Source organism: Penaeus monodon, chromosome 4, assembly GCF_015228065.2.
Source record: "Penaeus monodon isolate SGIC_2016 chromosome 4, NSTDA_Pmon_1, whole genome shotgun sequence".
Lineage (NCBI taxonomy): Eukaryota > Metazoa > Arthropoda > Malacostraca > Decapoda > Penaeidae > Penaeus > Penaeus monodon.
Window position 1 is genome coordinate 48,411,182 of NC_051389.1, and position 14,056 is coordinate 48,425,237.

The window sequence follows — 14,056 nt, forward strand, 5'->3', positions numbered from 1 at the left end:
TCCTCATTACCCCTGTGGCTGTTGGGAGATTTTGAACCCCAACTATAGCTTCCCCTCGTTGGACTCCATGGTGGGTGGGGGGATGAGGTAATAAAGAATTCAAATTTGTATGAGTACTACAAATTTACAAAGATCTAGCTCTCTCCCTGACGACCTGCGCAATCCCTCGACCATTCTCTCTGGAAAATCACACTTGTCACTCTGGAACCTTTCCAGCTTCCAAAGGGCAAGAATGGGAATCGTAATGGTTCCCGGGCTCCCAAACCAGGTAAGAAGGGGAAAAGTCCTCCTCAATCCACTAAGGAGATCTTACCTGGTAAATACGAAAGCATTTCATATAGTAAGTACCTGGTAGTGAAGACCATTGATGGTGTATCAATCATGGATCTTGACATTTTTGAGGTTCATCGGAAAATAGTTGAAGTATGTCAACGTGATCCTCGCATCACCCCACAGCGAGATGGTAGCCTGATAGTTGAGGTTTCGTCACCAGACGAGAGTGACCGTCTGCGTGCGATATGCAACATTCCTGGGGCTCAAGTTTCATGCTCTCCTCACAAAACCCTCAATCAGTGTAAGGGAATTGTCTTTTCCCGAGACCTGATGAGGTATTCTGAGGAGAAACTGTTAGAGGAACTAGAGAATTTTAATGTAGTGGCAGTAAAACGTTTTAGGAAGAAAGTTGATGGTTTGGAACAGTCGACACCAGCTCTTCTAACTTTTAACACATTAGTCCTTCCAGAATCGGTTAAGTTAGCATGGTACCACCTCAATGTAAAGCCATATGTGCCCAACCCTATGCGGTGCTTCCACTGCCAAGGTTATGGGCATGGAGCCAACTCTTGCCATTTTAAAGAAAATGGACAATCAAGAGTATGTGTAAAGTGTGGTACAACAGGTCATCAAGGAGATGACAACTGTCCAGGTCCAATATGCTGTTACCACTGCAAAGAAGCTCATGAAGCTTCTTCAAAGCAATGTAAAAGGTACAAATTTGAAAAGGAAGTATTGGTAATAAGGAGCAAGGAGAAAGTTAGTTTTCCAGAGGCAAAGCGACGTGCCCGTGTGCTGTTTGCACAGCCAGGTAGGTCCTTTGCTTCGGTTCTAGCCCATCCTCCTTCCCACCAACCCTTGCCCTCCAATGCTTCTTACAGCACACACTCTGCCACTTCCTCTAAACCTCAGTCCCAAATTGCTGACACTGCCTCTGGTGAGTTGTTCCACCAGAAACGGAGTAGGAGTGAGGGGTCTATTGAGGAGACTCCTCCTCCCAAAGTAAGGTCTTTGGAGCCATCAGGCAAGGCTCCAGAGGCCTCAACGGTGACAGCTCCAGCTGCCACCACATCCACAGGAACCTCTGCTGCTAGGCAGAATGCTCCTGAAGTAAAGGCTCAGGCACGCCCTTTGCCCAGGCAAAGGAATCCTGAACCTGTCCAAAAGACTCCAGCTGCCACAACATCCACAGGGGCCTCCGCTGCTAGACAGAATGCCCCTGAAGCAAAGGCTCAGGTCCGTCCTTTGCCTAGGCAAAGAAATCCTGAACCTGTCCAAGGGAAACCTGTGGAAACTAGTTCCACAGGTCAACAAATATTAAAAAGGTACTCCCAGGATCCTGGAAAGGGACAGCCTAAAGGTGTGAGGCAAACCTTGACCACAGGTGCTGCCAAACACCTTATGAAGAAATAATCTAAAGAACTGGATACCCTAATCCAATGGAACTGTCAGGGAATTCATGCAAAATGGGAAGAACTGCAACATCTGATAGCTTCATGGAACCCAGTTTGTGTATGCCTACAAGAGATTATGACCAGGGAAAATCGTCCCATTTTTCTGAGAGGATTCCAAGTTCAAGCCCATTATGGAACCTTTGACAATGGACCTCATGGAGGAGTAGCAGTAATGGTATGTCAAGATATTCCCTTCCAGGCCATCCACCTGCAGACAACACTGCAGGTGAAGGCTGTGAGAATAGGCTTGACACGACCTTACACTAGATAGACAAATATATATCTATACACATATGTATATATGTATATGTGTGTATGCATGCATACATATATAATTATATATACATATATATAAATTTATATTTTGCGTATTAAATTACGTATATTCGTACAGAAAAGAGGGAAAGGCAGAGACAGGGCGTAAGAGATGATTGAAGATTCAGTATACGAGTGCTGCGGGCATACTACATAAATATACACAAGTATATATCTGTACATGTATAGATGAATATTTCTTAGCTAGGGTGCGTAAATAGCAAATGAGTTTTTATAATATATCCCAATACTTCAGTTCTATTGACGTCACCACAAGCTGGCCTGTGTTGCCCATCCGTGACACCTGAGTCACCAAGACACAGCAGCAAAAACGCCACTGCTTTGTATATAAAAGCCGACTCAAAATCCAGTCACCACACGACTTCACACCCTGTAGAAGTTCCAGTGTCACTTTTGGTTGTGAGTATCCGTTGTGTATATATATGCGTGTGTACGTATATATGTGTATATAAATATATATTAAATTTATGTATGTATATGTTAGATATGTATAAATGTGTGTATATGTGTATGTTTGTGTGTGCATATATATATATATATATATATATATATATATATATATATATATATATATATATATATATATATATATATATATATATATATGAATATATATATTGTATAATATATATATATGTATATATATTATATATATATATATATATATATATATATATATATATATATGTATGTATACATGTATATATATATATATATATATATATATATATATATATATATATATATATATATATATATGGGGACGCGGTGGCCGAATGGTTGGAGCGTCGGACTCAGGACTGTCACGACGGTAATCTGAGTTCGATGGAACTTCACCTCGATTGCCTGCCTAGCCACTGGGTGGCCAAGCCAGCCCAAATCAGTGCCGGGTAAATAGAGATGGTGACTCAAAAAAAAAAACAAAAAAAAAAACGGGCGGAAGGCAATGGCAAACCACCGCTCTAAATTGCCAAGAAAAATCATGGAAGCCCATGATTGCCAAGGCCGCGGTGGCCGAATGGCTGGAGCATCGAGCTCAAGACTGTCACGACGGCAATCTGAGTTCGAGGGTTCGAGTCACCGGCCGGCGCGTTGTTCCCTTGGGCAAGGAACTTCACCTCGATTGCCTACCTAGCCACTGGGTGACCAAACCAGCCCAAGTCAAGTGCTGGTCCCAAGCCCGGATAAAATAGAGAGAATGATTACCTAAAAAAGGTAACACCGGCACTCTCCGTGGAAAGGAACTGGGGACCCTACCACGTACTCACTCCAAGAGCATTACAACATGAAAACTACAATTAAGTATCATGCTGTGACCACGGCGGCTCAGACATGAACCTACCGTTAAAAGAAGAATATGAGTAGATAGGTAATTGTGCATATATATATATAATATATATATATATATATATATATATATATATAATATATATAATAATATTACACATATATCTATGTGTATGTCTTTCATATGTATATATATATATATATATATATATATATATATATATATATATGTGTGTGTGTGTGTGTGTGTGTGTGTGTGTGTGTGTGTGTGTGTATGAGTGTGTACTATACTATCTGTGTATATACATTTTTGTATATATATTCTTATATATATATATATATATATATATATATATATATATATTTATATATTTATATATAATGTGTATATGTATATACATGTATATGCATATGCCTATTTATACATGTTTATTTTTATTTAGAGAATAAATATATCCTATGTAGGCAGCTGGCTAGGTTCTAAAATGTACACATAGCTAGATGGGTAGCTATATATAAAGATACACAGATATATGGGAAAGAAACAGTGTTTAACAATAACTAGCCATAACTAACACTGTTCCAGAGTGAGTCACCATCGTCATCATGAAGGAGCTGTTGATGCTGCTCGCGCTCGCGGCCGCCATGGTGGCGGTTCAGGCTTCCAGGGGAAGAGGTAAGTCCCGAGGAGCTTTCCCTGATTCCAAACACAACGCATAGTAATACGTTGTAGACGAACAGGACGAAGCCATTTCAAAGAAGTTTCATGGAACATATCCAAAATCCATGTTTCTTCTGCCTCTTACTTCTGTTTATGCACGTGCAAAGACCACTGAACGTCCGCTCTACATGACAATAAGAGCCACATATCAGTTACAATGGTCAGTTGTCATCCCATGAAGTTAATTATCACTGCTTTTATATGGAAGGCAAATTACTTCATGTAGTTTTCTGTTCAGAATTAAGATTTTTCGCCATTAACTGACGCAATAATGAAAGGCATCATTCAAGTATTTACTTTATTAACTACACGTTAACAGACCCGTAAGTAACGTTATAATTCTCATACTAGTTGCTTCACATGAAGATTATATCAGTTAGTGAGAAATAAACAAGCTATAATAAACTAAGATGTGTACTAGTATTACATAACTTATGAAACTACTGTAAAACTATAAAACTGAAACCAGTTTCATTTGCTAAAGATTTTCATGAAAAGTAAACTTGGATCATCCTCTTGAACAGGTGAATGCCACGAGCTGATACACGATGTGATGCATAAAGAAAACATGACGGAAATCATAGGAAGTTGTATGGAGGAAAATGGAATCGTCTTTAATCTAGAAGGTGAGTAATTAGCCAATGACATTTGACATATCAGGGATAATATTAACTATGTCACCGGAAACTTGCAATGTCCAATGTTTTGGTGACTAGGCACCTGGGAGTCATCTATGTGTAAACATAATTAATAAACTGTGGAATAAGGTTAAGTGATGCTGCATGTAAGCTAAACACTGGATTAAGTAAAAGGAAGTAAAAATGAAATACCCAAAGGGCCTGGACGCGGTCGACGACCCGGTGGCCGCAGAGGGCGTAACAGAGGAAAGAGAAGTCCTCATATGATGCGGTTCATTTCAAGTCTTTCTGAAGCAAATCAAACAGCCCTAGCCGAGTGTATCTTCGAGAAGGAAGACCTTCTCACAGTGAGTTTGATTCGCTCTTTCTGTATCTAAACTTACACCAATGTAAAGTTTTGTTAGCAGGTCACTGTAACTAATGTACTTTTTTATTTTACCATCTGCATAGACATAAAGAACTTAATATATTCATTTGCGTCACCAAAGGTTGAATCCTTACTAGTACTTCAACATATTTCTCTCTTATATATAAAAAGGATGATGGTTTGTTTGATGCGACGACGTTCACAGAAGACTTGATCGCCAAATTAGAAGAAGCAGAGCAAACTACGCAAGCAGAGGCTATGTTGACTGCCATTGAGGACGGCGTTTGTGTAGTCGAGGAGAGCGAACCCAACGTAAGGCTTCCATACTCAGCTGAAACATATAATCAACTGCCAACTATGATCTGAAACTTTTTCTTTAAATGTTCTTCTAACTGAATAAGAATAGCTCAGTGTAGAAATTTTTATTCACAAGCATTTTAGTACAACGAAATTGTTTACACTAATGGTTACGTTCTCTTTATCCGTAGTTGATGCTGGTCTTCGATTTCATAAAGTGCCTCAAAGAAGTGTGTAAAGACGGAACTGGCCCATCATCTGAAGAAGCATAACAATAAACACGGAAAGAGCAAAGCAACGGTTACCGGAAATCCTATCGACGATCCTTTCAAATTGATAACTGAGCCTGTAAATGCTGATTCGATTCGGAATATTTTGAATCCAGAATCTAATCTCTTTTCTATATCTCTATGTCAACAGTATAACTACGACGATGAAATATATTCAGGAAAGCAATTGTTGCTGCCAGATTTCATAGATAATTTGACATTTAAGGTCTTTTAATTTCATTCCACTTCAACCATAATAACATTTTTGTCCTGCTCCAAGAGATTTCTTTTTAACCAAAAATGAGAAGTTAGAAAGACTGAATAGTAAAAGGTGTTTTTGAGGAGGTAGCAAAATACGAGACATTTTATAGTATCTATCAGGATGAGTAAGTATCAACACAATATGTGGAAATGTCCTTTTTGACACTAGTAAACATATCTCTAAGTATAATGAAGTCTCTGCTTTAATCTATCATGAATTTATTTAGTATTAACGTCTGCCCTTGGTCTAGGACCTGTCATATAGATTTGGGTTGGCAACCAGATCCACGTACAGATTTGAAATTACTATTTAACACCAAAGAGGTATATCATAGACCTTTGTGTTGACCTTGGCTGCAATTCTGCTGTCTCTGCTTTCTAATTCAGCATAAATTTTCCGTGATTTCATTGTGGTACAAGTTCCTTCAGTTCCTCAAGGAAAAAACAGACGTTAATATCGCATGTATATGCATTTTCTGTATAAGTAAGTGAATGAAATAGGTAACAGTTTTGGTGGAGGATCAAAGCTTTTAACGACTAAATATTGCTAGTAAATTATAGCAGCAACAAAACAGTATTCGAAACGCATATAAATGCTCAGCAACGACTGTCTCCTGTCAGGTCTTCCTTCATATACATGTTTTTTTCCTTCTTTCTTATTTTCACAGGAAATTAATATGGAAAATTTATCAGCTTTCAACAGTGAGGCGGTATGTGTCTAATATTTGGTATATTTAACATATCTACCGTCATCCATTCATACAAAAGACAAAGAGCTAGAAATTATTTCGAGATGCATGGAGAATAAAATTTTTTTGTCTGATTCACATAATCTTTTTCTTAATTAATAATATCTTTTGAAAGGATTCGAGAAGCCATTATAGCCAGGAATTCGCATGTGTATATATATATATATATATATATATATATATAAAATATATATAGCAAATTCGTGGCTTAGTGGCTTCTCGAAATATATATAAATATACATATGCGAATTCGTGGCTTTAAAAATGTCTTCTCGAAATATATATATATATATAATATATATATATATATATATATATATATATATATATATATATATGTCATCATCATCGTCACGACCAAGGGGCTAACGCCGACGGGGGCGCATGGCTGCACCCACCCATCGCTACCAGCCACGAGAGCCCTCATGGCGAGTCTCAAGGTAGGCCTTCGGCCCATCTCGGCAGGTCTCGTCGAGCTGCCCAAACTATGACCTCCTAGGTCGTCCCATGGGCCTCCTCCACCCAGGATTGTCTCGCAGACAGACAACCTGATGGGCAGGGTCATCCACAGGGAAACGAGCTAGGTGCCCATATATCCTGAGCTGGTGATCCCAGATTATGCAAGTAACAGGTCTCATGCCAGTCTCACTGTGTCCTGCCAACTGTACCCCATGATCCGAAGAAGAGACTTGTTACAAGGCAATGTCAAGGTCGGAGCCTTTGACATTGCCAAGTGTTGCTGCACACTGACTTTGGATAGTAGCTCTGCCAGGTATCCAGTCCATGCAGATGTTGAAAAGTGTTGGTGCAAGGGGCACAGCCCTGTCTCACCCTGCATTAATAGGGAAAAAGTTCGACAGGCCCCTACCACACTTTGTAGCACTTTTAGTTCCGGTATATAGGCTTGCTATGAGGCCAATAATCTGTGTCAGAATTCCCATAAATCTCAGAATCTCCCATTGTGATTCCCCCCTAATGGAAGCCACCTTGCCGCAGTGGGGGGCTTAAGGTCCCAATGATCTGGCGAACTGAACCAGAGGGCTACCCATACTGTAAGGGTCACCAGTGAGGGATGAGACAAAATGCTTCCTGGTGCACCAAGGCCTATGAGAGGGGTTGGTGCACCCACCCCTGGTTCATTCCATCTTGGACCAGGGAGAGCTCTCCCACATGTGTTTGCTGTGCATGGCATCCCGTATTACCAGGAGACAGTCCTGGAGATTGAGCAATGCTGCACGCTGGCCCTGCAGCTAGTGACATAACTTTTTGGTCCTCTATTCTGGTTAGACGGGGCTTGATAAAGGGCCCCAGCAAGTCAATCGGTGGTCAAATATGGCTAGGGTCAAGCAGGTACTATTTAGTCAGTAGCGCATAGGTCCCGCGACTGCCATCAGTACTGTAATAGTGGCTGCGTATATTTCCTCATTCCCCCTGTCCCCCCTAACGGAAGCCGCCTTGCCGCGGTGGGGGGGCTTGAGGTCCCAATGATCTGGTGAGCCAGACCAGAGGGCTACCCATACTGGAGGGGTCACCAGTGAGGGATGAGACAAAATGGCTTCCTGGTGCACCAAGGCTTATGAGAGGGGATGGTGACCACCCCTGGTTCATTCCATCTTGGGCCAGGGAGAACTCTCCCACGTGTGTTGCCGTGCGTGGCATCCCGTAATACCAGGAGACAGGAGTCCTGGAGGTTGAGCAATGCTGCACGCTGCGCCCTGCAGCTAGTAACACACCTCTTTGGTCCTTTATTCTGGTTAGACGGGTGGCTTGATCAAGGCCCGGTCAAGTCAATCGGCTGGTCAAATATGGGGTAGGGTCAAGCAGGTACTATTCAGTCGGCAGCGCATAGGTCCCGCGACTGCCATCAGTACTGTAACAGTGGCTGCGTATATTTCCTCATTACCCCTGTGGCTGTTGGGAGATTTTGAGCCCAACTATAGCTTCCCCTCGTTGGACTCCATGGTGGGTGGGGGGGTGGGGAAATGAAGAATTCTAATTTGTATGAGTACTCCAAATTTACAAAGATCTAGTTCTCTCCCTGACGACCTACGCAATCCCCTGGCCACTCCTTCTGGAACATCACATGTCACTGTGGAACCTTTCCAGCTTCCAAAGGGCAAGAATGGGAATCGCAATGGTTCCCAGTCTCCCAAACCAGGTAAGAAGGAGAAATGTCCTCCTCAATCCATTAAGGAAATCTTACCTGGTAAATATGAAAGTATTTCATATAGTAAGTACCTAGTAGTGAAGACCATTGATGGTGTATCAATCATGGATTTTGATATTTTGAAGTACATTGGAAAATAGTTGAGGGATGTCAACGTGATCCTCGCATCACCCCACAGCGAGATGGTAGCCTGATAGTTGAGGTTTCGTCACCAAACAAGTGACCGTCTGCATGCGATATGCGAAATCCCTGGGCCTCAAGTTTCATGTTCTCACAAAACCCTCAATCAGTGTAAGGGAATTGTCTTTTCCCGAGACCTGATGAGGTATTCTGAGGAGAAACTGTTAGAGGAACTAGGGAATTTTAATGTAGTGACAGTAAAACGTTTTAGGAAGAAAGTTGATGATTTGGAACAGTCGACACCAGCTCTCCTTCTAACTTTTAACACGTTAGTCCTTCCAGAATCAGTTAAGTTGGCATGGTACCACCTCAAAGTAAAGCCATATGTGCCCAACCCTATGTGATGCTTCCACTGCCAGGGTTATGGGCATGGAGCCAACTCTTGCCGTTTTAAGGAAACTAGACAACCAAGAGTACGTGTAAAGTGTGGTACAACAGGTCATCAAGGAGATGACAACTGTCCAGGTCCAATATGCTGTTACCACTGCAAAGTAGCTCATGAAGCTTCTTCAAAGCAATGTAAAATGTACAAATTTGAAAAAGAAGTATTGGTAATAAGAAGCAAGGAGAAAGTTAGTTTTCCAGAGGCAAAGCAACGTGCCCGTGTGCTGTTTGCACAGCCAGGTAAATCCTTTGCTTCGGTTCTAGCCCATCCTCCTTCCCACCAACCCTCGCCCTCTGGTGCTTCTTACCCCACACACTCTGCCACTTCCTTTAACCCTCAGTCCCCAATTGCTGAAACTGCCTCTTGTGAATTGTTCTACCAGAAACGGAGTAGGAGTGAAAGGTCTATTGAGGAGACTCCTCCCAAAATAAGGTCATGGGGCCATCAGGTAAGGCTCCAGCAGCCTTAGATACGCAACGGTAGACGCAAACTCTAAAAAATGAGCGACTGGGCTACGTCTCTTAGTTCCCATTCCATCCCAACCCTAATAACGTTTGTGTCCTCTCACGAGTATGTAGCTTTAAACCAAAGACTGCGTATGAGATGTTAGAATGGTTGAATAGAAAGAGGTGCTTTTGAGCGAGTGGGATGAGGCGAGACAGTTTATAACATCTATGAGTATGAGTGTGTATCAATATATGTGAAAATGTTTCTTTTAAGTTTTTATTCATATTAGCTATAATAATTTTAGTACTAGTAAGTAATGTTCACTTGCCATATCTCTAAGCATAATGAAACCTCTGCTTTCATCTATCATGAATTCGTATATAATTAACAATGGTGCTTCGTGTGTGTGTGTGTGTGTGTGCATATGAATGTGTATATAATTATAGTATCTAAAAATATACTGTAAGCACATCAGTATTGGCGCATTAGTTTCTCAAAAATATTTTGGGACAGATTGCAATAAAGCGTAGGGGTCGTCTGCCCAGGGCCTGTCGCATAGATTTAGGTGTGCAATCAGAACCGCGTTCAGTTTTGTAATGAACTAAAAAAGTGGTCCATGATGGTCAATAGGGACGAGTTCTTTTAAATTCTGTGGCACACTTCTGTCTGACTCTGGCCACAAATCTAGTGTCTCTGCTTTCTAAAGGCCCTTTTTTTAGCATCTCCGGAAACCCTAACAATCTGATACATCCTTAAACATGTTTTCCCCTTATGCATACTATATTGAAACCTTTTGAAACATCTTTCGCTTTGTTAGCATCTAGGTTGATACAAAAGGCCTTTTTGGTATCATCTCTGAAACCCCTAACACTTTGATACACTTTAATACTTCCTCAAATATGTTTGCCCTTTACACGCACATTATTGGAATCAGTTGAATCATCTTTACATTTGTATGCCTCCAGTTGATATAAAGTGATACACTGAGGCCAGCCAATCAGAGTGCGATATTCTGCAATACATTTTGCGAATACCTCAGGGATTCTGCTTGTATAATCACAAATCGTATTATATGCCCCTTCATATGTAAAGATCATATAATGTTTCTGTGCAATTTAGCAGGATATCATATACATGTTCATTCTACACGAATTAAATTTGAAGTCAATAATGAGAGTCTCTGAAAACGCTATGGTAACAATTTTGGTGGGTTGAATATCTTCAAAATGAACCTGTGCCGGTATGATTTATCTTAAAAACTCAAAATGTATATCTTGAGTTGTTGACATATTACTGGCATTCTTATATCAACAAACGCTCATGATCATTGTAATCATCTTATTGTGTGATATTCGACTGTATGTGAACTTAGACGGATACGATAAGATGCAAAACCTTCTAGCAATATTACTACCATTTTCTATGGAAGAATAATGGATGTACAGATGTAAAAGGAAAATTAATGAAATTTGTTTCAATCTAAGAAATACAATTGAAAGTTTCCACTGCCTTGCAAAGGAAGAGTGATGGATAACTAACAATGAGAGTAGTCAGATACTTTTTTCCATTTTATTTAAAGGTTCCATCATATTTGCTTCTAGGAAAAGCACCTTAATTTTCTTTCATTAAAGTATAAAATAACAGCGAGTGTGGGTAATATATATAGCTAGATATAGATAGATAGACAAATATATATCTATACACATATGTATATATGTATATATGTGTATGCATGCATACATATATAATTATATATACATATATATAAATTTATATTTTACGTATTAAATTATGTATATTCGTACAGAAAAGAGGGAAAGGCAGAGATAGGGCGTAAGAGCTAATTGAAGATTCAGTATACGAGTGCTGCGGGCATACTACATAAATATACACAAGTATATCTCTGTACATGTATAGATGAATATTTCTTAGCTAGGGTGCGTAAATAGCAAAAGAATTTTTATAATATATCCAAATACTTCAGTTTTATTGACGTCACCACAAGCTGGCCTGTGTTGCCCATCCGTGACACCTGAGTCACCAAGACAGCAGCAAAGACGCCACTGCTTTGTATATAAAAGCCGACTCAACATCCAGTCACCACACGACTTCACACCCTGTAGAAGTTCAAGTGTCACTTTTGGTTGTGAGTATCCGTTGTCTATATATATGCGTGTGTACGTATATGTGTATATATATATATATATATATATATATAGGTGTGTATAGGTTATATATATATATATATATATATATGTGTATGTGTACATATACATATGTACATATATATGCACATATGTGTATATGTACATATATTATATATATATATATAATATATATATATATATATATATATATATATATATATAATGTATATGTAATATGTATAATATATGTATATATACATGGTGTGTGTATATATATATATATATATATATATATATATATATATATAATATATATATATATATATGTGTGTGTGTGTGTGTGTGTGTGTGTGTATGTATGTATATACACATGTATATTTAGTGTATATAAATGTATCTGTATTATATACATCACTCAGATATGAGTAGATAGGTAATTGTATATATGTATGTATATATATATACATACATATATATATATATATATATATATATATATAATATATATATATATATATATATATATATATCCCCTGTTAGGGAAACCCGTTCAGTCGATCCATGCTTGCGGCGAGGACGATCAAAATGTATAGTTTTACATACCTTGGTAGCGTAGTCCATATCTCTGGGTTGTCAGACCAGGAAGTCAGTAGACGGATTGGTCTGGCAACAGGAGCCATGAACTTGATCAACAAGAGCGTTTGGAGATGTCGGTACCTATGCAGAAGGACCAAGCTGCGTGTCTTCAAGGCCTTGATACTGCCAGTTTTGCTCTATGGAAGCGAAACCTGGACGCTATCCAGCGTCTTGGAGTCTCGCCTTGATGCCTTTTGTAACAAGTCCCTTCGCCGGATTATGGGGTACAGTTGGCAGGACCGCGGGTCCAACCGGCGGTTACACCGTGAGACTGGCATGGGACCTGTTACTTGCATAATCCGGGATCGCCAACTCAGGCTGTATGGCCACCTAGCTCGTCTCCCTGTGGACGATCCTGTCCACCAGGTTGTCTCTCTGCGAGACAACCCTGGGTGGAGGAGACCTGTGGGACGACCTAGGAGATCATGGCTTGGGCAGCTCGACGAGACCTGTCGCAAGGAATTAGAGATGGGCCGTGGGCCTGCCTGGAGACTCGCCTCGAGGGATCCTCGTGGCTGGAAGCGAAGGGTGGATGCGGCCATGCGCCCCTGTCGGCGTTAGCCCCTTGATGATGATGATGATGATGATATATATATATATATATATATATATATATATATTATATATATATATATATATATATATATATTACACATATATCTATGTGTATGTCTATCATATGTATGTGTATATATATATGTGTGTGTGTGTGTGTGAGTGTGTACTCTTACCTATCTGTGTATATATGTATATACATTTTTGTATATATATTCTTATATATATATATATATATATATATATATATATATTTATATATTTATATATAATGTGTGTATATGTATATACATGTATATGCATATGCCTATTTATACATGTTTATTTTTATTTTGAGAATAGATATATCCTATGTAGGCAGCTGCATAGGTTCTAAAATGTACACATAGCTAGATGGGTAGCTATATATAAAGATACATAGATATATGGAAAAGAAACAATGTTTAACAATAACTAGCCATAACTAACACTGTTCCAGAGTGAGTCGCCATCGTCATCATGAAGGAGCTGTTGATGCTGCTCGCGTTCGCGGCCGCCATGGTGGCGGTTCAGGCTTCCAGGGGAAGAGGTAAGTTCCCGAGAGCTTTCCCTGATTCCAAACACAACGCATATTAATACGTTGTAGACGAACAGGACGAAGCCATTTTAAAGAAGTTTCATAGAACATATCCAAAATCCATGTTTCTTCTGCCTCTTACTTCTGTTTATGCATGTGCAAAGACCACTGAACGTCCGCTCTTCATGACAACGAGAGCCACATATCAGTCACAGAGGTCAGTTGTCATCCATGAAGTTAATTATCACTGCTTTTATATGGAAGGCAAATTACTTCATTTAGTTTTCTGTGCAGAATTAGGATTTTTCGCCATTGACTGACGCATAATGAA

General features: G+C 39.6%; 2 protein-coding genes across 3 annotated transcripts in view; both read left to right on the plus strand.

Annotated features, from left to right (window-relative positions):
* Positions 1–2,336: 2,336 nt before the first annotated feature.
* LOC119572281 lies at positions 2,337–5,712 on the plus strand. The gene is made up of 6 exons (XM_037919299.1): positions 2,337–2,462; positions 3,937–4,026; positions 4,596–4,697; positions 4,908–5,056; positions 5,248–5,388; positions 5,565–5,712. Exons 2-6 carry the CDS (start codon positions 3,957–3,959, stop codon positions 5,643–5,645), a joined length of 543 nt encoding a protein of 180 aa, XP_037775227.1. The 5' UTR covers positions 2,337–2,462; positions 3,937–3,956; the 3' UTR covers positions 5,646–5,712.
* Positions 5,713–11,876: 6,164 nt separating this feature from the next.
* LOC119572280 overlaps positions 11,877–14,056 on the plus strand; it is a 10,701-nt gene continuing 8,521 nt past the window's right edge. For both annotated transcript variants that reach the window (XM_037919296.1, XM_037919295.1), the window contains exons 1-2: positions 11,877–11,977; positions 13,648–13,737. In XM_037919296.1, the coding sequence (XP_037775224.1) occupies positions 13,668–13,737 (70 nt within the window). In that variant the 5' untranslated portion in view covers positions 11,877–11,977; positions 13,648–13,667. The remainder of the gene's footprint in view (positions 11,978–13,647; positions 13,738–14,056) is intronic.

Bases quoted from the DNA above. Each gene is read 5' to 3' on its own strand.
- LOC119572281 (XM_037919299.1), top strand. From the start codon at position 3,957: ATGAAGGAGCTGTTGATGCTGCTCGCGCTCGCGGCCGCCATGGTGGCG. The intron at 5,057-5,247 runs GTGAGTTTGATT...ATATATAAAAAG, and splicing joins AGAAGGAAGACCTTCTCACA to GATGATGGTTTGTTTGATGC. The intron at 5,389-5,564 runs GTAAGGCTTCCA...CTTTATCCGTAG, and splicing joins TCGAGGAGAGCGAACCCAAC to TTGATGCTGGTCTTCGATTT.